The sequence below is a fragment of the Lithobates pipiens genome, unplaced genomic scaffold (genome assembly GCF_037356315.1).
Source record: "Lithobates pipiens isolate NorthernLeopardFrog02 unplaced genomic scaffold, aLitPip1_a1.2 Scaffold_24, whole genome shotgun sequence".
NCBI classification, from domain to species: Eukaryota; Metazoa; Chordata; class Amphibia; order Anura; family Ranidae; genus Lithobates; species Lithobates pipiens.
In genome coordinates, this window is record NW_027507786.1 from 1,734,293 (window position 1) to 1,761,483 (window position 27,191).

The following is a 27,191-nucleotide window of genomic DNA, read 5'->3' on the forward strand; positions in this document are numbered from 1 at the left end:
TTTTTTTTTTTAAATAACAAACATGTCATACTTACCTCCACTGTGCAGCTCGTTTTGCACAGAGTGGGCCCGTACTTGCTGTTCTGGGGTTCCTCTGCAGCTCTTGTGGCTCCTCCTCACATCTGCTAACCCCCTTGAAGACGTGCTTCCCAAGGGGGTTACCTTGTGGGTCCGCTCACGAGTCCAGCATTTCGCATCCTTAGAGGCCGAATGCAGGACTCACCCCCCCCCCCCCCCCCCAACGCTCGTGTCATTGGATTAGAATCCTGGGCAGAGAGACAGCGCGTCCCCATGGGTCAAGTTAGAAGGGTCAGGTAAGTAAAACGAGGAGGGCTGGGGGGCCGGTCACTGATAGGTGTTTTTTCACCTTAATGCATAGGAAGCATTAAGGTGAAAAAACACCAAACCCCCTTTTTGGTGAACTACACGGCAATTTTTTTTTTTTTAAATGGCATTGGGTCCCCCCCCCAAATACATACCGGACCCAAAGGGTATGGACGGGGGGAACCCATGCCGTTTTTTTCTTAATTCTGTCATAGGTCTCCCCTTAACCACTTCAATACACTATATTATATATTGTACACTGCACTATATACCCTGCACTGCAGTATATATACTATACGGACTGCACTATATAGTCTGAACTGCAGTGTATGTACTATACGGACTGCACTATATACTCTGAACTGCAGTATATATACTATACGGACTGCACTATATACTCTGCTGAAAAATTGGGCCTTAGGTGTTGATGGTGGCAGAACACCCCTCACAGTTACACTTGTTGGGTGCAGGAACGGTCCCTACTGTTAGATATTATTGCAGAGGCTTCTTGCCTCTTTAATGGTCTGTGAGCCTCTGCCTCTCCTTGAAAGCCTTCCAGGCATGATGTTAATTTTTATTTTTTTTAACACCACACTACACTGTATTATGTACAGTGTACACCACCTGAAGTGTATTAGAAACTGTACACCGCTGAATGCACTGTATATATAGGCTACGCTGAATGCAGAATATATATATATATATATATATATATATATATATATATATATATATATATATATATATATATATTATACAGTATCTCAGAAATGTGAGTACATCCCTCACATTTATGTAAATATTTTATTCTTTTAATAATAATAATAATAATAAAAAAAAATTCATCTTTTCATGTGCCTGGGCGGCACAGTGGTGTAGTGGTTAGCACTCTCACCTAGCAGTAAAAGGGTCGCTGGTTCAAATCCCAACCACGACACTACCCGCCTGGAGTTTGCATGTTCTCCCTGTGCCTGCGTGGGTTTCCTCCGGGTACTCCAGTTTCCTCCCACACTCCAAAGACATGCAGGTAGGTTAAATGGCTTCTGACCAAAATTGGCCTTAGTATATGAATGGGGACCTTAGATTGTGGGCTCCTTGAGGGTAGGGACCAATGTGAGTGTGCAATGTACAGGGATAGGGGTAGACACTCACTCAGGTTGAACTGGATGGACTGGTGTCTTTATTCAACCTTACTAACTATGAAACTATGAAACAACACTGAAGAAATGACACTTGTCTACAATGTAAAGTAGTGAGTGTACAGCTTGTATAACAGTGTAAATTTGCTGTCCCCTCAAAATAACTCAACACACAGCCATTAATGTCTAAACCGCTGGCAACAATATGAGTACTCCTTTGATGACGCCCTGTGGTAGGGCAAAACATTAATGCGATTTTCGGTATTACTGACATCACTTCCAGTCCCGTTAAATGTAAGCCACAAACGATCTTTCCACATGTTTGGATTTATATTTGAAGCTTGTTTGATTGTATTTTTTGTAAGTACCCATTCCCCTGTACAAATAAATTCGTTTTCATGGTACTTCACTATGAGTTCCATTCAGGGCTGGACTGGGACAAAAATTTGGCCCTGGACTTCATTCAGACCGGCCTACTTTAATTTTGCAAACACGCACAAAAACAGTATATAACCTATACGCAGTTGCGCAAAAAAAAATAAGTAAAAACATTGTAAGTATAAGTAACTAAGTATAAACGGCTTTTTTGTTTCAGGGTCCCCAGAGAGCCCCAGCCTTGCATAAGGGTCCCCAGAGAGCATCCCCCTTACATCAGGGTCCCCAGAGAGCCCCCCACTTACATCAGGGTCCCCAGAGAGCCTCCCCTTTATATCAGGGTCCCCAGAGAGCCCCCCCTTACATCAGGATCCCCAGAGAGCCCCCCACTTACATCAGGGTCCCCAGAGAGCCTCTTCTTACATCAGGGTCCCCAGAGAGCCTCCCACTTACATCAGGGTCCCCAGAGCGCCTCTTCTTACATCAGGATCCCCAGAGAGCCTCTTCTTACATCAGGGTCCCCAGAGAGCCTCCCCCTTACATCAGGGTCCCCAGAGAGCCCCCCACTTACATCAGGGTCCCCAGAGAACCCCCCTTACATCAGGGTCCCCAGAGAGCCCCCCCTTACATCAGGGTCCCCAGAGAGCCCCCCACTTACATCAGGGTCCCCAGAGAGCCTCTTCTTACATCAGGGTCCCCAGAGAGCCTCCCACTTACATCAGGGTCCCCAGAGAGCCTATTCTTATATCAGGTTCACCAGAGAGCCCCCCCTTCTTACATCAGGGTCCCCAGAGCGCCTCTTCTTACATCAGGGTCCCCAGAGAGCCTCTTCTTACATCAGGGTCCCCAGAGAGCCCCCCTTACATCAGGGTCCCCAGAGAGCCCCCCTTACATCAGGGTCCCCAGAGAGCCTCTTCTTACATCAGGGTCCCCAGAGAGCCCCCTTACATCAGGGTCCCCAGAGAGCCCCCCACTTACATCAGGGTCCCCAGAGAGCCTCTTCTTACATCAGGGTCCCCAGAGAGCCTCTTCTTACATCAGGGTCCCCAGAGAGCCTCTTCTTACATCAGGGTCCCCAGAGAGCCCCCCACTTACATCAGGGTCCCCAGAGAGCCTCTTCTTACATCAGGTTCACCAGAGAGCCCCCCTTCTTACATAAGGGTCACCAGAGAGATGTAATCTCTCTGCTGCCTGCGGCTGCACAGTGAGAGTGGAACAGCTGTGATGCAGGGCGGGCGGTGAGAGATGATGTCCTGGCTCTCCTGTGCTGCCCGCCTCATGGCTACAGAGAGGCCACAGCCCGGTAGTGGGCTGTAGCCCTGCGGTTGAGGACCCCTGGGAATCGGGGGGGCTATGGGCCCCAGATTCGGGGCTATAGCCCCAAAAGCCACCCCCTAGCAACGTCACTGGCTGTTCACTGAAACTGGCCCACAGAGCCACCGGCCCACCGGGAAACTCCCGGTAGTCCCAATGGCCAGTACATGCCTGGTTCCATTTTTTTCTTTACTTTTGGGTACCTGTTTTGTTCTGCTGAGAAACTACTTAAAGGGGTTGTAAAGGTTCGTTTTATATTTTCGAAATAGGTTCCTTTAAGCTAGTGCATTGTTGGTTCACTTACCTTTTCCTTCGATATCCCTTATAAATGTTTTTTTTCTTTGTTTTCTTTGTCTGAATTTCTCACTTCCTGTTCCTCCTCAGTAAGCTGTTCTGGCTGACTAACCACCAGCTCGGATGATGGTGAGAAGTTTACTGAGGAGAAACAGGAAGTGAGATATTCAGACAAAGGAAAAAAAACATTTAGAAGGGAAATCGAAGGAAAAGGTAAGTGAACCAACAATGCACTAGCTTAGAGGAACCTATGTAGAAAATAAAAAACAAACCTTTACAACCCCTTTAAAGAAACTTCGAATTTGAAGATCTGATACCACATCCATCTGTCCTGGACACCATTACAAAGCTCTAATACCGCTTACACACGATTAGACTATCTGGCGGACTTAGTCCGGCGGACAATCAGCCAGAGTTTGCAGTGGAGGTCTGCTTTTCAAATGAACGACTCGAACTCGAAGCTCAGGCCTATTCATGACACTTCAGGAATTTTAGTCCAAATTTGTATTGACAGAGCAGTGGTCTCCAAACTGCGGCCTGAGGGCCGGATGCAGCCCTTTGCTTGCCTTTATCCGGCCCTTGGGACACTATTCTTTCCACTGATACGAGACACTATTCTGCCATCTGACACTCACAACGGAGCACCATTTCTCCCACTGATACCACGAATGGGGCACTATTTCTCCCTATGATACCAACGATGGGGCACTATTTCTCCCCCTAATTCCAGAAGTTTACTCCCACTGATGCCAGAAAAATTTCCACTCCCGTTGGCCCCAGTCCGGCCCTCCTAGAGTCTGAAGGACAATAAACCAGCCCTTTGATCAGAATATTTGGAGACCCCTGACATAAAGTATTAAGAATACTTGTGTTTTGGGGGAACCGCCAAACCCTTCTTCAGGGCTGAAGCCGAGGATACAATTGGACTAGTAGAGAGACTAGATACTTGAAATGAGGTTTGATCTGAGCTGTTGGATCAGTTTTCTCCACCCGAAATGTGTTGGCTTTTCTCGATACTCTATATCAATAAAATGAAGTGCCATGAACTTTTCTTACTGGCAACTCCTCAACACTTACCCCAAAACCTTGCACACATACTGAAGGAAATGGCCTGGAGACTGCAGACATGTTATAGCAGTTGTTGAAGATAGGAGACCTGCTGCAAGAGACAGAGGACATGTTACATGAGACTGATAGAGATTGGTTCTATAACAGATTGCAAATCATTGCTCCCACTATTACTACTAGGGCCTGCAAAGGGCTGAATGCGTCCTTTGGACCACAGGTTGAGCACCAGGGCCTTAGACTTGGTGGGGGGTGACAGTGGCACATCCTCCATTGTAAGGGGAGTGGTTGTTCATTGTTATTTCTATAGTCAATGTTACAGATAAATGTGTTCTAATTAGACCAAGGGCAAAGTAAAAATTGAGGCTTTTTTTCTATCTACAGATCACAACTGCATACGGTTTGGAAAACATCGCAGAAGAAACATCTTCACCATACAATCAAGATAGAGGTATCATTACAGGAGGGTGCAATGACAATGAATATTTCGTGTCCAATAGGTGCTGCCAAAAGTGCCCAGCAGGTGACAGCTTATTCTCAAAATATTTACCTGATTTATACAACAAATACGATAAAACTATGAGGATACTTAACCCGATCCCTGGCCAGGCTATAGACATTAAAGTACAAGTTAATGTTTAATCAAAAATTGATGGTGGTGACAACACAATGTACTGCTCCGCCCTACACATTTTGTCACAGCTGACGTCATCAGGAGCCTACAGTATAGACTTTTTATTTATGAATAATTCTTAGTGGATGCCTTTACAATTACTAAAGTTTTTATTGCACTGTAGACAACAGTTATATTTGTTCTTTGTGCTGCACTTTTGTAGTATTGTATAGCCAATACTGTGCTTGATGCTTATTTGTTTGTTTTTTTCCATGAGCGTGTCTACATTTTTTAAAATCTTTGTACTATCCCATGATAATATTTGATGTTTGAGGAAGTGAGGAAGATGGTTTGACCCCCCTATACAATGTATTCCAGGCACACGTGTCTCCACCTCCTGCTCTGTGAATCATGGTCTGGGAGATTGCAGAAACTGCACAACTGGAAAAGACTTTACCGCCTTCCCTAATGGATTGAACACCTGCCTGCCATGCCGTGCTTGTAGAGCAGGTATTTCTTAAATTTCTAATAAAATTTGATATTTTAGTAAATTTACAAGTCTACGTGAATACATTCCTCACATCTCACAATACTCAGCAGAGGTTTTATTTTTTAGAAAATTTCCCCCTATTGGTAAAAAGCAATCTTCGAGCTCCAGTACCACTGGGTTTGCCTAGGTTGAAATGTGGCTTTCTACAAAGTTACAATGTTGCAGTCTGATCACTAGGGGAGTAGAGACTGAGGGAATGCTTCCTCCTTCCTGCAGCAGACTGATGACATTAGTTTGCTGCAGGCAGAAGGCAGCATTCCCTCAGACTCTCCCCCCACCCCACCCCATTGTAACTTTGTAGAAGGTATAGGAAGCATTTCCTCAGACTTCCTTGAGACTTCATGCGATGTCCATGACATGGACACCCCATTAGGCTTAAGCTGGCCATGCACTATATGAATTTCAGGCCAGTTCCTGATGAACTGGCCAAAATTCACTCTGTAGGTGACCTTGTCGCCTAGGCAAATTTAGTTTTTGGCTTCTACTGTAATCACAGGAGCAGTAGTTGTTTGGTTTGGTCTGCTCAGAGCTTCACGTGGTGAGAGTTTGATTGCCTCCCCCTGCCTTTATAAGAAGTTTCTAGAGCTTAGGGCCAGAGAATTAAAATGTCCAGCCAAAATATTCAGTAGGGCCTAGTCAATTCCTGGGGAGATGTGCCCTGATGGGGGCTATGTTGCTGTTAAATAGTCTGGGACGATAATTTTTTCCCCTGTAGGGATGGATCTGTAAGCTAAGAGGAGAGGGGCTGCATGCCCCTGGAGCCCAAACAGACTGAATACTGGACTTCTTTGCAAAAGGCTTCACCTATGGACTGTCTATATACCAGGATCCAGTGAGTAAAGCATCTACTTGCTCATACTGCTTCATGGTCCCCAGCTGTGAACCATTGACGGTTCCAATCTACCTTTAGTTGTGCTCATATTTCTTCATGGTCCAAGCCGTGAACCATAGACTATTCCATTCTGCATTTATTTGTTCATACTGCTACATGATCCCCAGCTGTGAACCATGGACTGTTCCATCCTGCTGTTACTTGTGCTTATACTGCTTCCTGGTCCTCAGCTGTGAACCATGGACTGTTCCATCCTGCCTTTACTTGTGCTCATACTACTCCATGGTCACCAGCCATTAACCGTGGACTGTTCCATTCTGCATTTACTTGCTCATATTGCTGTGAACCATGGACTGTTCCATTATTCTGTTACCTGTGCTTATACTGCTTCATGGTCTCCAGCTGTGAACCGTGGACTGTTCCATTCTGCCATTACTTGTGCTAATACTGCTCCATGGTCCCCAGCCCTGAACCATGGACTGCTCCATGTTGCCTTTACTTGTGCTCATACTGCTTCATGTTCCCCGGCCATGAACCATGGGCTGTTCCATCCTGCCTTTTCTTGTACTCATATTACTCCACAGCCCCCAGCCATTAACTGTGGACTGTTCCATTTTACCTTTACTGGTGCTCATACTGATTCATGATCCCCAGCCGTGAACCGTGGACTCTTTTAAATGCCATTTGAGGACAGTGTAGTTTGGTCTCCCTGCATGAGATGCCAGAGCAGCCAAGGGTGGACCTGCTTGAGAGGGTCATAGATTTTCTCTTCTCCTGTCCTCTCCAGTCATAGGGGGAATGCGAGATGCTTTTGCCTCAGTGAATCAATGGTGTATAAGAATGATACAATGTTTCATCCCTGAAGAAGATAATATTGTTTGAAATATCGAAACGCATTGGATGATCCGCTTATTCCATTTCCACTAGTGTCTGGAGGTCTTGGAACGCATAAGCGGACAGTATCACTCTTTCACCATTTAATTGTTTTTAGATACTATGTAGAATATGTAGTGTTTGCTCTATTATTCTGTTTTTTTTTTCTTTTGTGTTATGTACATTTCTTGATTATGTGAATACATTTATAGGTTTTACAATTTTTTTTCTTCTTTATATTGTTGCCCTTATAATCCCACTCAATAGAGTTTTTTTCAAATTTGTATCCCTAGACTGATTAATGAGCCGTAGTGAATGGACTGTTGTTTCTGTGTGCCTGGCTGCCCCAGCACTGTTCGGGAGACAACCTGTGTTACAATCGAGGTTGTTACATAGTTGCATAGTAGGTGAGGTTAAAAAAAAGACACAAGTCCATCAAGTCCAACCTATGTTGTGCTACAAAGGACTATTCTGACAGCCAGCGCTGGAGATTTGTCCATCTGCGCCATATAACATTGATGGAGAAATCTGACTTAAAAAAAAATGAAGATTGTATGGCCAGCTTTACCTTCCTTTGGACTCCAAGCTGAACACGGTTACATACCGCACGTTGACGCATCAGCTTGCCGTCCACAGGGAGTGAACATCCAAGGGTGACAACGCTGCTCCTGCTCAGCTAGCCACTCAGGAAATGTTGTCACCCTGGGTCAGGAAGTCAAGAAACTGTCAGGGGGTAAAGAACCTCTACTGACCCCTGATGATGACCATGATCATTTGATAGTGAACACCTGATGAGGCAATGTTGGAAATATTTCATATTTTAATTAGTAATAATACGGATCATGGTTGTGATTTTTTTCTTGTGCTATAGATGAAATATTGGTAGAAGAATGTACCCCGACGAGGAACACCCTATGTGAGTGCAAACAGGGAACATACTTGTGTCAGGTCAACATGAACTGCTCAAATACGGGGGCCTGTTCAACCTGTTCAAGGTAACCGCCAAATAATTTCTAGAACTAAAGGACAAATAAATATCTCTGTTCTCTTCTCTGCCTGGGCTGGAGCCAAACAAAACAGATGTTTCGGTATTGTTACCATTGATGTCAACAATGAATAGGTAAAAAATAAGACAAAACAAAAGAGGCTTTATTGAACCTCTTCCTGCCCACATCATGCATATGTGCAGCAGGGGATAGGGTGGGCCCTAATGCCCACATCCTCACTGCACGCTCACAGCACAAAGACCACCTCTACTAATGATCGGGAGCCAGCAAGACCGGCTCCTGATCATGTGAGGACCAATCACAATGGTCATGCCCTAGGCATCCCGAGCGTAATATTTCAGCAATAGGGACACCGGGGTTGGACAGGAAACATGGTTCCATCACCTGATGTAAGGGGGCACTCTGATGGGGACACTTGATGTAAAGGGGGCATTGTGATGGGGACAGCTGATGTAAGAGGACACTCTGATGGGGACACCTGATGTAAGGGGATATTGTAATAGATGGGGACACCTGATGTAAGGGGATATTGTAATGGATCGGGACACCTGATGTAAGAGGATATTGTAATGGATGAGGACACCTGATGTAAAGGGGCCATTGAGATGCATGGGGACACCTGATGTAAAGGGGCCATTGAGATGCATGGGGACACCTGATGTAAGGGGGCATTGTGATGGGGACACCTGATGTAAGAGGACACTCTGATGGGGACACCTGATGTAAGGGGATATTGTAATGAATGGGGACACCTGATGTAAAGGGGCCATTGAGATGCATGGGGACATCTGATGTAAGGGGGCATTGTGATGGGGACACCTGATGTAAGAGGACACTCTGATGGGGACATCTGATGTAAGGGGATATTGTAATGGATGGGGACACCTGATGTAAAGGGGCCATTGTGATGCATGGGGACACCTGTAAGGGGGCATTGTGATGGGAACATCTGATGTAAGGGGGGCACACTGATGGGGGCACCTGATGTAAGACGACACTGTGATGGGGAAACCTGATGTAAGAGGGCACTGTGATGGATGGAGACACCTGATGTAAAGGGAGCACACTGATGGGAAATACCTGATGTAAGGGGGCACTCTGATAGGGACACTTGATGTAAATAGGGCATTGTGATGGGGACACCTGTTGTAAGAGGACACTCTGATGGGGACACTTGATGTAAGGGGAACATTGTGATGGGGACACCTGATGTAAGAGGACACTCTGATGAGGACACCTGATGTAAGGGGGCACAGTGATAGGGGCACTTGATGTATGGGGGTGCACTGATGGGGACACCTGATGTAAGGGGGACACAGTAATAGGGGCACTTGATGTATGAGGGCACACTGATGGGGACACCCGATGTAAGGGGGTACTGTTAAGGGGACATAAGGAGGCACACTAAAAATTAGCAAAATATATTATTGAAATGCTATGAAAATTGTATTTGGCTTATTTTGAAAGACATGTAAATAATACATATATACTAGGATCTAAGTCATAGAACAAACATGAGATTGGGACTTTTGCTGGAAGATAAATTTACTGACCAGACCTCCTTAAAATTAAACGTAGTACCCCGATTTATGTTTTATAGATATCACTGTGTATTTTATAGATTATTATTTTTAATATATACTTTATTTTATTAACTATTATTTTTTGTAAAAAAAAAAAAATGTATACTTATATTCTATTTTTATTATTACTCTACGTCTACAACATTAATTTAAAATGTATGACTGTGTCAAATTGTATTCTATTGTGTCTATTGTTGTTAATGACAATAATACCATTATCTTGTCACATCTCATGTAGTCACCATACAATTCTCTTATATAACACCTCACCCCATCTAGTGGCTAAAATGCGGTATCGTTTTCCCAAAATATCTCAATCAGAAAACTATACTGCACTGCATTTTGGCCACTACATGGAGCAGAAGGCATTTATTTCTTACAACAATGACTGGACATTTCGCGCTGTGTGCACAAATGCTTCTGACATTCGTGCAGTGAATGTTTTAGACCCCCCTATTGTATAGAACCAGACACAAAGCTCTGCGTTGGACCCCACTAACCTCGTTTTCCTCTGTACCATAGTTGCCCAGAGGGACAAGCAATCAAACACCCATGCAATGCCACCACCAATACAGCTTGTGGGTATCAAGTCGAAATGTGTAAGTCACAATCGTTTTTGCTTAAATGGGTTTTTCAAAGGGGGCCTGTTATTAAAAGTCAGCAAGATATTTAATAGTTTTTTATTTTTTCCTTTATTTATTTTATTTATTGGAAACCCGCATGGAAAGTTGCACTGCAGAAGAAAAAAAAGTTAAAACATACAGTATATAATCCCAAAAAAGTAATACATTGCAACCTATCAGTGCTTATGGTTGCTGCATTAGTTTTTTTTTTTTTTTTTTAGGCTTTGTTATTCTTCATTTTTCACCTGCTGATCCTGCTAATAATATTTCCTGTCCTAGGGTGAAAGCAGCATTGTCACCATAGGCTGCTCTTCTTGTTTGAACTACGAACACCTCCTCCTTGCCTAATCTCCAATGCATAGGGAGGAGGTGCTTTGTAGTCCACAGAACATTGCTGGGAAAGCTAATAATGTTTGATATATATATATATATATATATATATATATATATATATATATATATATTTATATATATATATATATATATATATATAAATTGGCAAAATTTAGCAACAAAATACCAAAATAATCTCTATCACTAAAAAACAGTGACATTGGGAGGAGAAGCTGAACCTCAACAGCTTTCCAAAACTGTCATTAACCACTTCAGCCCTGGAAAATTTTACCCCCTTCCTGACCAGAGCACTTTTTGTTTTCGATTCGGCACTGCGTCGCTTTAACTGATAATTGCGCGGTCGTGCAACGTTACACCCAAACGAAATGTACGTCATTTTTTTCCCACAAATAGAGCTTTCTTTTGGTGGTATTTGATCACCTCTGCGGCTTTTATTTTTTCCGCTATAAAAAAAAAAAGAACGCAGATTTTGGAAAAAAATTCAATATTTTGCACTTTTTGCTATAATAAATATCGCAATTTTTCTTTAAAAAAAGCAATTTTTTTTCTCAGTTCAGGCCGATATGTATTCTTCTACATATTTTTGGTAATAAGAATCGCAAAAAGCATATATTGATTGGTTTGCGCAAATGTTATAGCGTCTACAATATAGGGGATAGATTTATTATTATTGTTTTTTATATTTTATATATTATTATAATTTTTTTTCACTAGTAATGGAGGCGATCTGCGATTTTTATCGAGACTGTAATATTGCGGAGGACACATCGGACACTTTTGACACATTTTTTGGTCGATTGATGATTATACAGCGATCGGTGCTATAAAAATTCACTGATTACTGTATAAATATCAGTGGCAGGGAAGGGGTTAACACTAGGGGGGGGGGGGCGATCAAGGGGTTAAATGTGTTCCCTAGCGTGTGTTCTAACTGTGGGGGGAGGGGATGACAGATCGTGGTTCCTAGCTATTAGGAACTCACGATCTGTGACTCCTCACAGAACAGGGATGTGTGTGTTTACACACTCACGTCCCTGTTCTGCCTCGTGCCTGCGATCGCTCGCGGCCTGGCGGTCATCACGATCGTCAGCCACGAGCATCGGCACCCCCGCAGTGCAGCGCGCTTGCTATCCTGCTTAAAGGAGTATAATGACGGCGGCTGGGCGGCAAGAGGTTAAAGTGGAGCTTCACTCTTTCAATCAATATTGACTAGCATTAGTAAATAGATAGAAATCTATATCATATTTACTTGTTATAAATATTTATTTTTTTTACGTTTGTTCAGTTGCTTCCTGGTTTCTTGCCTAGGCAAATTATGTCATACATCCCAGGAGTCTTCTGGTACGGAGGAGGGTTTTTTCAGCTAAGCACACCCTCTTGCATGCCTAAGCTAAGGGCATATGGATTCAGGAAAGTAAATGCTACATGAATCACCTGCCCTTACTCAACATGGCCACAGCCAGAAATGCTCGGATTGTTTTTTCAGAGTGATTTCTCAACAAGATAAAGCGCGGACACATGGATGAAATCACCTGTTCAATTGCTTGGTAGCACAAATTGCTAATCAGCCAATCACATGGCAACAACTAAATGCATTTAGGCATCTAGATGTGGTAAAGATGACTTTGCTGAAGTTCAAACCGAGCATCAGAATGGGGAAGAAAGAGGATTTGAGTGTCTTTCATGGGTTTGCCAAAAGGGCTGCTATCATTACATAGTCAGGTTGAAAAAAGACACAAGTCCATCCATTTCAATCACAAAAAAAAAAATATATCATACAATCCCATATACCCAATTCTATACCCACAGTTGATCCAGAGGAAGGCAAAAAACCCCAGCAGAGCATGATCCAATTTGTTACGGCAGGGGAAAATATTCTTTCCTGATCCCCCGAGAGGCAATCAGATATTCCCTGGATCAACTTTACCTCTAAGGCCGCGTACACACGGGCGGACTGTTCGCCCAACTTTGTTCGTCAAACAATCCGACAAACAGTCCGCTCAAAATTTGCATGAACGGACTTGACCACACACGATGAACGAACAGTCCGCTGAAAGCGTGCGCGATGACGTGAACGGCACGTACGACGGGACGAGAAATTCGACGTCCAATACACTGCAATGCAACCTTCGCCGTGTAAATCCTTTCTGAGCATGCGCGAAACTTAGTTTGTCGAACTAGCCTACTCACGAGCGGACTGTCCGCTGAAACCAAGTTTGGACGGACTGTCTTACGGAAATTCCGAAAAACTTTGTTCGTCAGACTGACCGCCGAAACTGTCCGCTGAAGCCCACACACGAGCGGACTGTCCGCTGAAACACTGTTCAGCGGACAAAGTTGGGCGAACAGTCCCCGCGTGTGTACGCGGCCTAAATGTCAGTATCCAGTTATATTATGTACATTTAGGAAAAAATCCAGGCCTTTCTTCAAGCAATCTACTAAGCTGGCCATAACCACCTCTGGCGGGAGTCTATTCCATCTTTTCACAGCTCTTACTGTGAATAAATCTTTCTGTATTTGGAGATTTCATAGTTTCATAGTTAGTAAGGTTGAATAAAGACACCAGTCCATCTAGTTCAACCTGAGTGAGTGTCTACAATTGTCCCTATCCCTGTACATTGTACACTCACATTGGTCCCTACCCTCAAGGAGCCCACAATCCAAGGTCTCCATTCATATACTAGGGCAAATTTTGGACAGAAGCCAATTAACCTACCTGCATGTCTTTGGATTGTGGGAGGAAACCCATGCAGGCACGGGGAGAACATGCAAACTCCAGGCAGGTAGTGTCGTGGTTGGGATTTGAACCAGTGACCCTTCGTTACTGCTAGGTAAGAGTGCTAACCACTACACCATTGTGCCAACCAAATCTCTTTTCCTCTAGATGTAAAGAGTGCCCCCTTGTCCTCTTTGTTGACTGTAAAGTGAATAACTCAACACCAAGTTCACTATATGGACCCCTTATATATTTATACATGGTGATCATATCCCCCCCTTAATCTCCTCTTATCAAGAGTGAATAAATTCAGTATTTTTTATTATGTGAGTATTCAATAACCTGCGGATCTACTGGGATTTTCACACACAACCATCTCTCGGGGTTTACAGAGAATGGTCCGAAAAAGAGAAAATATCCAGTGAGCGGCAGCCGTGTGGAGGAAAATGCCTTGTTGATGTCAAAGGAGAATGGGCAGACTGGTTCCAGATGATAGAAAGGCAACAGTAACTCAAATAATTACTCATTACATTCAAGATATGTAAAACACCATCTCTGAATGCACAACACATGCAACCTTGATGCATATGGGCTACAGCAGCAGAAGACCACACCAGGTGCCACTCCTGTCAGCTAAGAACAGGAAACTGAGGCTACAATTGGCACAGGATCACCAAAATTGGACAAAAGTAGATTAGTGTGATGAGTGATGAGTCTGGATTTCAGCTGCGACATTCAGATGGTCGGGTCAGAATTTGGTGTAAACAACATGAAAGCATGGATCCATCCTGCCTTGTATCACCGGTTCATGCTGGGGGTGGTGGTGTTATGGTGTGGAGGAGATTTTCTTGGCGCACTTTGGGCCTCTTAGTACCAACTGAGCATCGATTACACACCACGTCCTACCTGAGTATTGTTGCTGACCATGTCCATCCCTTTATGACTGCAGTGTCTCCATCTTCTGATGGCTCCTTCCAGCAGGATAATGCCCCATGTCACAAAGCTCCAATCATCTCACCACTGGACAATGAGGTCACTGTCCTCCAATGGCCTCCACACTCACCACATCTCATCCAATAGCTTCCACACTCACCAGATCTCATCCAATAGCTTCCACACTCACCAGATCTCATCCAATGGCCTCCACACTCACCAGATCTCATCCAATAGCTTCCACACTCACCAGATCTCATCCAATAGAGCACCTTTGGGATTTGGTGGAAAGGGAGATTCCGAATCATGGATGTGCAGTCGACAAATCTACAGCAACTGCGTGATGTTATCATATGGAGCAAAATCTCTGAGGAACGTTTCCAACACCTTGTTGAATCTATGCCACCAAGAATGAAGGCAAAAGGCGTTCCAACCCGGGACTACCAAGGTGTACCCAATATAGTGGTCAGTGAGTGGATATCACTTAGATGTCTTTTTGAAATGTTTTTGGAATGGATAGGAAACTGCCCTGGAAAAAAACCTTTTCCAGCAAACTTCACATGTAGAAAGCAGCTGGAGGTTCAAAGACACAACAATTGTATTCTCTTTTTTTTTTTTTTTGCCTGTAAATGTTTATTGCAATTTTATGTTTCCTGTAGAACTAACAATATTATTTTTTATTTTTTTTTATCTAGCTATGCAAAACTCGCACCAAATAGGTAAGGATGGCAAGCTTATTTCTATTACCCCACCATTATTCATGATATGTGCCAATAATTTTCATGGCTGGTTAAAAAAATGCTCCACCAACACAGGAACTATTATCCCCCATCCAAGTTCAAATGTAGGCGAGTGTTGGACCAATGTTGGGGTTGCAGTTTGTGAGAAGCCATGTGGAGGACACAGCAAACATGTGGAAGAAGGTGCTCTGGTCAGATGAGAACGTAATTTAACTTTTTGGCCTAAAAACAAAATGTTGAGTGTGGCGGAAAACTAACACTGCACATCACCCTGAACACACCATCCCCACCGTGAAACATGGTGGTGAACCTAAACATACAGCCAGAGCAATGAAATGGTTTAGATCAAAGCATATTCATGTGTTATGCCCTGTACACACAGTCAGACATTCCGACGACAAAATCCGTTGGATTTTTTTCAACGGATTTTGGCCGAAACTTCTGTTGCTTACGCACGGTCGCACAAAGTTGTCGGAAAACCGAGGTGACGTCAAACACGTACTTCGGGGCCAAAAACGGGCCAGTAGCCAATAGCTTTCGTCTCTTAGTTTATTCTGAGCATGCGTGGCACTTTGTCCGTCAGAATTGCCTACACGCGATCGGAATTTATGCGATCGGATTTTGTTGTCGTAAAATTTTAGATCCTGCTCTCAAACTTTGTGCGTCGGAAAATCTGATGGAAAAAGTCAGATGGAGCCCACACATGATCGGATTTTCCGACAACACGATCTGATCGCACATTTTCCGACGGAAAATCCGACCGTGTGTACAGGGCATTAGAATGGCCCAGTCACAGTCCAGACCTAAATCCAATTGAGAATCTGTGGCAAGACTTGAAAATTGCTGTTCACAGACGCTCTCCATCCAATCTGACAGATCTTGAGCTATTTTACAAAGAAGAATGGGCAGAAATGTCCCTCTCTAGATGTGCAAAGCTGGTAGAGACATCCCCAAAAAGACTTGCAGCTGTAATTGCAGTGAAAGGCGGTTCTACAAAGTATTGACCCCGGGGGGCGCCATACAAATGTACCCCCCACACTTTTCACATATTTATAAAACAAAATTGAAAACCATTTATCATTTTGCTTCCACTTCACTATGTGCCACTTTGTGTTGGTCTCTCACATAAAATCCCAATAAAATACATTTATGTTTTTGGTTGTAACATGAGAAAATGTGGAAAGTTTCAAGGGGTATGAATACTTTTTCAAGACACTGTATTACATCTTCTGCTGATAAATCCCAGGCTGTGTCTGTATAACCAGCATAGAACACATTCCCAAACATATCAATAATTATATATATCTAGCTTACTGAAACATGCAATTTTTTTTTTTTTAAAGAACTGATCATTGGTCTGGCTGCCGCGTTAGTCGTTATTTTTCTCATTGGTTTCTCCATTTATGGATATCGTCGTTGCAGGAAGAAAAGAGAAGGTAAAGGTAAGATATCGTTACCTATCTCTACATATAGATCAATACATTTGTATCATTTTTTTGTTAGCGTCAGCCTGTGGGGTGTCCATGCAAGACAAAGCAATAGGTTCACTCACGCTGCTCATATACAAGGCAGCCCATACACACTTCATGCAAGCTAAAAAATAAAATAAAAAATTGAACAGATTCCTCCATCCACGCTATACGGATGGACGAATCTCCCATTGAGGCTATTGTATTCTGACAGTAGTCACCATCGGCAGCTGTTAGAATACCCGAACAGGGGGGGCGCATGCGCGGCGGCTCCATGGACGGTCGCATGTCCTGAGAGCTCCGCTCCGCTCCGACCCGCCGACTCCGCCACAGCTATCATAAGCCGGAGATTGACACCGCCGATCACCCCCGCGGCATCCCGAGGCTCTGTTCGATCTACCCGCATGAACGGGAATACAGCCAGACGCTGCCTGACGAACCAACTGGCCTCCGTCCCACAGCCTGCGGCCTACCCTAAGATGGCGACCGCCCGAGCAGCGCGAGGCCTGCAGCAGGATCCGGACGAATCCATCGCCGATCCGCCCTCCGCAACTCCACAACGAGAGGTGTACCATCGACAGACTGTGAGTACCCTGCATCTGCCCACATTGTCTCCCTCCTCAACGGAATCTTTATTGGGCAGGACTCTCAATGGCTCCCCACTCACTCCAATGGAGGATATCTCTGCTTCCCCAGATCCTTCCGGGGCCCATCTTAAGCCAGGGGTCCCCTCAGACTTTACATCTCTAATGGAAACATTCTCTTCCATGCTCTCCAGAGGCCTAGCCCAAAACGCTTCACAAATAACATCTATAATACAGGCTGACCTGCAGCACTTGGGCGCCAGAATAGAAGCGATAGAGCAAAAAACTGACCAAACGATCGCCATGGCCCAACAAAATACCGACAGGATACAGGACCTGCATGACCAACTTGAGACAGCGTACTCTAAAATTGATGACCTGGAAAACAGGAATCGCAGATATAATTTCAGGCTCAGAGGAATTCCTGAATCATTTAAAGACACAGACTCAGTGATTAAGTCTTTTAAGAGCCTCCTCCCTGATATCCAGGAGCACAGACTGGAACTTGATCGTGCACACAGGGCACTGCAACCCCCCCGACAAGATGGTCTGCCTAGAGACATTGTTGTCAAACCACATTTTTTCAAAGTCAAAGAAGATGTAATGCGCAAGGCCAGGGAATCCGACACACTTTCTTTTCAAGGACATCCAGTACAAGTGTTCGCTGACCTCTCACCCTACACCATTCAGAGGAGGAGATCCTTGAAGCCTCTCCTGCAGGTCCTGTCCCAGAAATCCATTCCATACAGATGGGCCTTTCCATTTCGACTCTCTTTCTCATACCAGAATAAGTCTTACAGTTTCGCTTCCTTTGTTGACGGCGAACGCGTCTTGCTGCGCCTGGGCCTCATCTCTACCTCCCCGGTCCTCCCGCTGGATCCGAAACTCTCTCTTTCCACGAAGAGACCTCCACCAACGAGCCCTCCCAAACCTCTCTGGCAGAAGCAACAGGCAAAACGCTCGAAGGACGGACACCCTCCCTGAGAACATTACATCCTCAGGTCCTTTTCAATTTTTTCCGGCCTACCAGCCCTTTTTTTTTCGATTTTTCCTATTTGCTGGGTAGTGCCGCATACTGGGTGTCATCACATACCCGGTCTGAGACCTCATGTCTGATTTACTCTTTACCTTACAGGCAATGCAGCTTTTTGTTTGTTATTTAAGTTCCCGGCTGCTGTGGGGCTTGTTCCTTGGGATCCCTCTCCGCCCCCCCCTTTTTTTCTGGGGGCGCGGAGAGGGATTCCGGAGCCCTTTTAGGGCTGAGAGCGCTATGACAGCCCCAAAGACAATCCTTTCCAGTGCTATTAATTAATGAATAGTGGCTCTCCTCGGAGTATAATTCTGTTGGGATACTTGATACCTGGGGTTTGTCCTTTTTTCTTTGCTACTTGTATTTTGCTTTTCTTTATAGTTTTGAATAGTTAGGTTTATTTACCTCTCCAAACCTGTCAATCTCGCGTATAGCTCAGGGGTTTTTCACTTGATTGGCGGACGGGTCGGAGCGGCTGCTCCGCGTCTCCCATCTCTCTTAGAGTGGCCTTTTTCCCCTCTTTGAGACCTACTTTGAGAGGACCCCTATTTTTGGGGTTTCTCTTCCTCTATTTTGGTTTTTTCTCCCCTTTTTCTTTTCTTTACCCACCCCGATTTTTTTATTATTATCTGATGATGATCTGTGTAAGTGACATGGGATGGGGCGCAACCTCCCCACCCAGTCGGAAGACTTCGGTCTTGCTTAGGTTGCTTCTTTACAATGTGCTTTGTTTCTGTACTATGTTATGTTATAAATTGCATTTGGTGGCTATAATGTTTTCTATTCTCTTCTCAGGTGCCTCGATTTCTTTTCTTCTTGCTTTCTCTGTCCCCGCCTTTCACCCCCCCTACAGGTCTTCCAGACTCCAGGATCCTCCCCCGTCAGTTTGTTTCCGGAATCAAATGGTTGGGTCGCCCATCCTCAGCCTCTCCCCTCGGGGATTCAGGGTAAGATCCGTCCACACAAAGCAGTTCTTTCCAACTCTGGTCCGTGGCCTCTGATCCCAAACCAAACAACAATCTGAAGATTGTTACACACAATGTACAGGGCCTAAACTCGCCGGTCAAACGCCGGAAAGCTTTTAACCTTTACCATTCCCAACGCTTAGATGTCTTGCTATTACAGGAAACTCACTTCCCTACATCTTACAACCCTTCTTTTCTATCCGGGCATTTTCCCCAATTTTTCCTTTCTAAGGCCAGTAATAAAACAAAGGGTGTTGCTATCTGTTTTGGCAAAAACGTAGGTTTTTCTCACACTTCCACATTCAGTGATAAAGAGGGAAGGTACATCTTGGTAAAGGGCACTATTGAGGGCTCTGTGTATTCCTTTATTTCATATTATGCTCCAAATAAGAACCAGGCGGGTTTCTTTTCCTCCATGTTGTCCATTCTTGGCCCTATGCTGGAAGGGAGGGTAGTTATGGGAGGGGATACTAACCTTCCCTTTGACCATTCTCTTGATAAATCATCTCGGGGAGTCCCCAACTCGCGGAGACCCCCGAGACAGAGCACTAAAATTGCCTCCTCATTGTATTCTCTGGGATTGGTGGACATCTGGAGGGAACTAAACCCTAGAACAAAAGACTACACCCACTATTCAGCCCCACACCAACTTTACACGAGAATCGACCACCTCTTCCTTCAATCACGTGACATTCCAACCGCTTCTAAAGCACTCTCCCATTTCGGACCACTCTATGGTCATAGTTCATTTGTTAAGAACTTTTGACTCGGGACGTCGGTTTACTTGGCGGCTAAACGAGGCCCTTTTAAGTGACATGGCTAATTGTGTTTCCATTCAAAGAGATATCCAAGAGTATTTTGCACTGAATAACACGGGTTCGATTTCCCCAGAATCATTATGGGCGGCCCACAAGGCAGTGATCAGGGGTAAGATCATCCAACTTTCTACACAGCTTAAGAAGGGGCGGCAGAACGACATAGACAGACTCACCAGGGAATTTCATTCCTACAGTAAGGCGCATAAACGCAACCCTACCAGGGCGTCGCTACTTGCCTGCGAAACGGCTAGAACTGCATTAAACTTAGCCCTTACCACTGTGGCGGAGAAACAACTGAGATGGTCGGGTTCCCGCTTCTACTCCCAAACAGACAGAATAGGACCCAAACTGGCATTAAAGTTAACCCCGAGACCGCGTCTCCACGCTTTCCCCAAAATTCGTGTCCTCTCGGGTGATCTATCCAACAACCCTCGCAGTATCATGGAAGCGTTTCACAAATTTTATAGTTCCCTATATAAGGAGAATAATCCTGACACCTCTTCCCAGTTAGATGAATTTTTGGACTCTGTCCCTCTTCCGAGGCTCTCTTTGGAACATTCGGATCTCCTAGAAGATCCAGTTTCTGAAGCGGAAGTCCTGGGAGTCATTTCACACCTAAAACAGAACTCGGCCCCTGGCCCAGATGGCTTTTCAGTAGGATACTACAAAAAATTCGTGACTACTCTAGCACCTTTCATGGCCAAATTCTACAATTCGCTCGGGTCTGGGTCTCCCCTGGACAAGGCCCTGAACCTGGCTTTCATTTCCGTTATTCCAAAACCGGGCAAGGACTCCACACTAGTATCAAATTTTCGTCCTATTTCTCTAATCAATAACGACATCAAGATCTTTACGAAAATTCTTTCTAACAGGCTGTCTTCCTTTATTGCCCAATATATCCACAAAGACCAGGTGGGCTTTGTCCCGGGGAGACAGGGACCGGACCAAGTTAGGAGAACAGTGGATATTATATCGCTACTTAACTCGCGCTGGGATGGGGGTCCCAGCCAAGAGGGATTCCTTCTTTCAGTAGACCTACAAAAAGCCTTTGATACCATATCTTGGTCCTACTTATTCAGTGTACTGCAGAGATGGGGATTTGGTCCACATTTTCTACAATCACTGCGAGCTCTATATTCGTCCCCGTCTGCCCAAGTCAAGCTTCAGGGATGCTTTTCGGACCCCCTCGTAATAGAGAGAGGTACTAGACAAGGTTGCCCCCTATCTCCTCTCCTATTTGTTATAGCGATCGAAACCTTAGCCATTACCATTAGGAATCACCCTGATATTTCTGGAGTCAGATGTGGAGGCCAAGAACACAAATGTGCGCTATTCGCAGACGATTTATTATTATATATTACCTCCCCTCTGATCTCCACTCCTAACGTATTCTCTGTACTGGACGCTTTCGGTAAGGTCTCGGGTCTATGCGTTAATCCAGCAAAGTCTCTAGCACTTAACGTTACGGTCCCCGCAGAACGTCTCGAAAGCTTACAGAACCACTTTCCATTCACTTGGTGCCAGTCTTCCCTCCCATATCTCGGGGTGAACATATCCCCCTCAATAGACTCCCTATACGCCCACAATTACCCGGCAGCTTTCAGGAGGATCACATCAGACCTATTGAGCTGGGAAAAGCTACACATGTCCTGGTTGGGTCGTATTAATGCAATCAAGATGACCCTTCTTCCACGCCTCCTTTACCTGTTCAGATCTCTCCCTATTCCATTAAGAAAAGCCCAATTACAACCGCTGCAAACCAGAATTCTCCAATTCGTATGGTATCCTAAAGGCAGACGCTGCTCGAAACACATTTTATACAGATCGAGATCCCAAGGAGGTCTGGCCTTACCGAACCTCTGGTGGTACTATCAATCGGCGCAACTCGCACAATTAGCAACAGTTTACTCTAAAGGCCCGAAACCTGATTGGGTTGGAATTGAACGACAGGCTATCCCCCGCCATACTATCGATTACATCATTTGGTCCTCGCCCAAACTCCGACCCCCTATTCTATCCCCCACACTTTCACACTCTATTGCCCTATGTGACCAACTACATAAACAGCCGGCTCTTGTCTCTGCCCTCCGCCCTCTCACACACATTTTCCACAACCCCACCTTCCCCCCGGGAATGAATATTCTAGCTTTCAGTTGGTGGCTCAACAAAGGCCTTTTGAGAATTGGCGACTTCTTTACCCAGGCGGGCCCCGTTACAGCAGCATATTGTACCAGTAAACTCCAAATGCCACCGTCTGAACGCTTTAGACTCTCACAACTGTTACACTTTCTCCACTCACTTTGGCCCAAGAAGACTATTCCCCCCCGAGCTACCCCTTATGAAGCTTGGTGTTTTGAGGCTACGGACCAGAGGGGAGGGATTTCAATCATTTATGCCTCATTGGCTACTGCGCCCTCCAAGCACTCCTATGCTTTGGCCTGGGAGGCGGATTTGGATATTTCCTGGGATCAGAGTGTGTGGTTTGCGAACTTTCAACGTTCCTTTAAACGGATCTGCAATGTTTCCCTGATAGAGGCGAACCTTAAGGTCTTGACCAGATGGTATAGAGTCCCTGTCACCCTCGCCAGGTACTATCCCAATGCCTCACCGCTGTGCTTTAGGAAATGTGATCATCGGGGCTCCATGCTGCATATATGGTGGTCGTGCCCGAAAATCCGGGGTCTGTGGAACAGGGTGTTCCAGCTGATCCGTAAGGTAACATCAGTCCAGGTCCCGCAGACCCCGGAGATAGCGATTCTCAACCTAAAAATCGACAAGATAAACAAATACACCCAAGCTTTGATTTTCTTTATCCTATTGGGGACCAAGATTACTATCGCAGCCCACTGGAAGAAACCCAGTGTTCCCTTGGCAGCGGTGAGGCACAAAATATCCTGGATTATGGCTCAGGAAAAGATGGTCAGCATCACCTTAGACAAAACCCGAACCTTCGAATGCATCTGGGAACCCTGGGCGAAATATTGCCATATCTCCCTGGCCCCGGGGATTCCCCCGGCCTAATCTCCCATTCCGGAGGCCCTGGATATTTCCTCTTGCTGCTTCCCCTGTAGTCCCCTACCCTGTCCCTTATCTTCCTTTCCTTTTCTTTTTCCTTTCTACCTTTCTCCTATCTTCGCTTCTTTCACTCTCTGATTTTTGAGATCCTCTTCCTCTGAGAACCGAGGTACCTGGGTAGGGCAGAGCTTGCCCATTTCAGTTTGTTTTGTATCTTTTTAGCCTTTCTGGTAAATACGTCACGTCCCCCCATTTACCTGAAGGTGGACGAATATTTTATGGTTCATAAGTGCTGGAGGACCCTTTTTAAGTTTGCAACCAGTCTTCCTCCAGTATTCTTTCTCGGGTTTATGAGATACATTTAGGATGGCATTGGTTTCCTGGCCTCCTATTTTTTAGGCGGCGGGTGGCGCGTGGGGAGTGGGGGGAGTCGGGGTCTTCTCCTCCGCAGCAAGATCCCTCCAGGGGCGGAGGAGGGGCCTCGTTCTCGCCTCCTCGCTCGTTCTCCAACTGTTTGTGCATGGCCGGCTCTCTTTTTTCCTTATAAGGTGACCCACTCGAGTAGGCTTGCTAGGGCCAGGTCCATATTATCTCTGGCTATCATTTTCATAGACTTCGTGGTTAACTCCGCCAGTCACATGCATCCAGACTTGCTACATTCCCTCATGTACTCTCTATGTTGCTTATTATATGTTGTAAAGCTGTCATTCTGAAATTCGAATTTTGCTTACACCTAATGGCTGATGTTATTGTTATTGTTTATTACCTGTTACTATAAATAAAAAACTATTGAAATTAAGAATACCCGAACAGTGGTTGGATGCAGGTGCTGTTTGGCCTACAATTTTTCACCCGGCACCTTTACATTTTTACTCGGACAGGAAGTGGCCGACTGGGCCACCTACTAAGCTAATTTTGGTCAATAAGGCTGGGTTCGCACTGCTGCGGCTACGAGAACCGGATGTGATTCGCACTGCACTGTAGTGCAAATCACATCCGATCTCTGTGCGATGCGAGTTCAGCCATACAGATAGTATGGCTGAATTCGCATCGCACCCGCTCCAAACTCGCACAGGACCCTTTTTTTGGTCCGCAGCAGAATCGGATCGCATGGGTGTTCACACCATGCGATCCGATTCCTGTCCGAGTTTGCAGATCGCACTGCAATATGCGAACTGATCTGGGGGTGTCATTAACGTTTCACTGACACTCCCAGCAGTTCGCATAGGGCAGGGCTCGACAAAACCTGGGCGCCAGGTCGCATTGGCGACTAGAATTAGCGACTGGCGCCTGGGGCAGCACAGCTGGGGGTATCCTGTCTCCGTGGACCCCCCCAGCGTGATTGCGTCGGGCCGCGCCGCCGGCGGCCGGTAATTGAGCCCCCGGCTTTGAGGCCTTCTGTGATGCTAGCTATTCCCTTCTGTGATCCTATTCCTTCTGGAATCTGGCGCCCTCTTGTGGTGGCCGTTGGAATTACAACCATTAATGCTAATAGATCTCCTTCCATTTACTTAGAACACCTAAACATTACATACATATATACATACATATACATATACATATATATGTATGTATATATATATATATATATATATATATATATATATATATATACACACTTTTTTTTTCTTTTTTATTCTAACACCCTAGAGAGTAAAATGGTGGTCGTTGCAATAATGTCTGTCACACCATATTTGCACAGCGTACTTACAAGCGCACTTTTTTGGGGGAAAAAATAATTTATTTAATAAAAAAAAATAAGACAACAGTAAAGTTAGCCCAATTTTTTTTTATATTGTGAAAGATAATGTTACGCCGAGTAAATTGATACCCAACATGTCATGCTTCAAAATTGCGCCCGCTCATGGAATGGCGACAAACTTTTACCCTTTAAAATCTCCATAGGCGACGTTTAAAAAATTCTACAGGTTGCACGTTTTGAGTTACAGAGAAGGTCTAGGGCTAGAATTCTTGCTCTTACTCTACCGATCGCAGCGATACCTCACATGTGTGGTTTGAACAACGTTTTCATATATGCATTCGCTTCTGCACGCAAGCTTTGCAGGACAGGGCGCATTTAAAAAATTTTTTTTTTTTTATTATTTAAACTTTTATTTTTATTTTTTTTCACTGTTCTTTTAAAAAAAAAATGTGTGTCACTTTTATTCCTATTACAAGGAATGTAAAAATCCTTTGTAATAGAAAAAAGCATGACAGGTCCTCTTATATATGAGATCTGGGGTCAGAGAGACCTCACATCTCATATTTACACTAAAATGCAATTTAAAAAAAAATCGTCATTTGAAAAAAATAAAACAAATAAAATGTCCCTCTAATAGCTATGGGCAATGACTTGGAGACAGGTGAGGGGCTGGGGGCGCTATCTTCCCCTCACTCGTCTCCATGTCAGGCCAGGGACAGGTCCAGATCGCCGTCACGGACTTGGCTCCTAACTTTTTTAGCTGGCTCCTAGATTCCAAGCAAATTTGTCAACCCCTGGCATAGGGCAGTGTGAACTGCCGCCGGGAGGCATGCGATGCGGGAACCCGCCGCGGATTTGCGGCGTTCCCGCATCGCTGCAGTGTGAACCCAGCCTAAATCAGTAACTGCCGAAAATTTGAAGTGTATGACCAGCATATTATCAGGCATCTATTGCAATTGGTTGCCAGAGGTTACTGTGTATCATTACCGCTCACTGACTGGTTGCTAGAGGTTACAGCACACATTACAGCTCACTGGTTAGTTGATAGAGGTTACATCACATGATTTCTGCTTGTTGATCGGTTGCTAGAAATTACTGTGGATATGACCTTGGGAGGGCATGATATACATATCAATGCCACCGGCCGCCACTATTTACATATGAATGCCACCACTATTTACATATGAATGCTGGTAATTTGCATGTAAACACAGGGTCTGCAGGCGAGTCATCTGTACACAACAATAGGGCAGAGCTGGGCAGCATTAGTAGCAGCACTTCACACTGAGATATTGGGACACAGCACAGAACTAAAACCTCAAGGGAAGAGGGAATTTAAACCAGGATAGTTGGCAAGTATGAGGCAGCTGCTTTGGGCCCCACAACAATGACAGGGCCCAGGGCAGCTGCCCCTTTTTGCCCTACCTTAAAAACGGCCCTGCCTGCAATGATGATGACTAGGGACATTCCCCCTTGATCACCCCATTGACTTTTCCTGCTACTCTCCCACCTCTCCCTACTGGGTTTACACAGCTATACTATTCAACTGATTGTAACAAGCCAAAATTCTTTATTGTTCCTCGTCGAGACGCAAAGTATGTCACCAAAATTGTTCTGTATATAGTGCCTGTTGCACTTTTTTCATCCATTTGTTACTATATTTTTTATGCTCAATAAACTTTACTTTTGATTAAAAAAAATAAAGAAAACTTGTGGTCAATCCTCAAGAGGCGGTTGAAAAGAAAAAAAAAACAACCCACAAATTCTGACAAACTCCAAGCATTGATTATTCAAGTCAGGATGTGGCCCAGAAGTTGACTGACAGCAAGCCATTGCGAATCGCAGAGGTCTTGAAAAAGAACGGTTAACACTGCAAATATTGACTCTTTTCATAAACTTCATGTAATTGTCAATAAAAGCCTTTGACACTTATGAAATACTTGTAATTATACTTCAGTATATCATTGGAACATCTGACAAAAAGATCTAAAACACTGAAGCAGCAGACTTTGTGGAAAATGAATGTTTGTCTCAAAACTTTTGGCCTCGGTTGTACACAAGGGAGGAATTTACAGATAGATAACATATACTGTATATAATATGTTGAGTGCACATATAATCTTATAGGAGGATTGTTGATGGAATTAATACTCTGGTGACAGGGTCTCTTTAAGTTGCAACTTTTTTTTTTTAACCTATAGATCACCCGGTTGAAGAACAAACTGCAGGCATCAATCATTTCCCAGATAATGTCTCCAATATACAGGTAATAA

General features: G+C 44.6%; 1 protein-coding gene across 4 annotated transcripts in view; it reads left to right on the plus strand.

Annotated features, from left to right (window-relative positions):
* Window positions 1-27,191, plus strand: part of LOC143929600 (tumor necrosis factor receptor superfamily member 6-like) — a 73,391-nt gene that overhangs the window by 20,291 nt on the left and 25,909 nt on the right. For 2 of the 4 annotated variants that reach the window (XM_077453491.1, XM_077453494.1), the window contains exons 2-8: window positions 4,896-5,034; window positions 5,503-5,634; window positions 8,251-8,374; window positions 10,492-10,568; window positions 15,291-15,314; window positions 16,679-16,777; window positions 27,120-27,184. In XM_077453491.1, coding sequence (XP_077309617.1) covers window positions 4,896-5,034; window positions 5,503-5,634; window positions 8,251-8,374; window positions 10,492-10,568; window positions 15,291-15,314; window positions 16,679-16,777; window positions 27,120-27,184 — 660 coding nt within the window. The remainder of the gene's footprint in view (window positions 1-4,895; window positions 5,035-5,502; window positions 5,635-8,250; window positions 8,375-10,491; window positions 10,569-15,290; window positions 15,315-16,678; window positions 16,778-27,119; window positions 27,185-27,191) is intronic. The other 2 variants (XM_077453493.1, XM_077453492.1) reach the window with 2 other exon arrangements.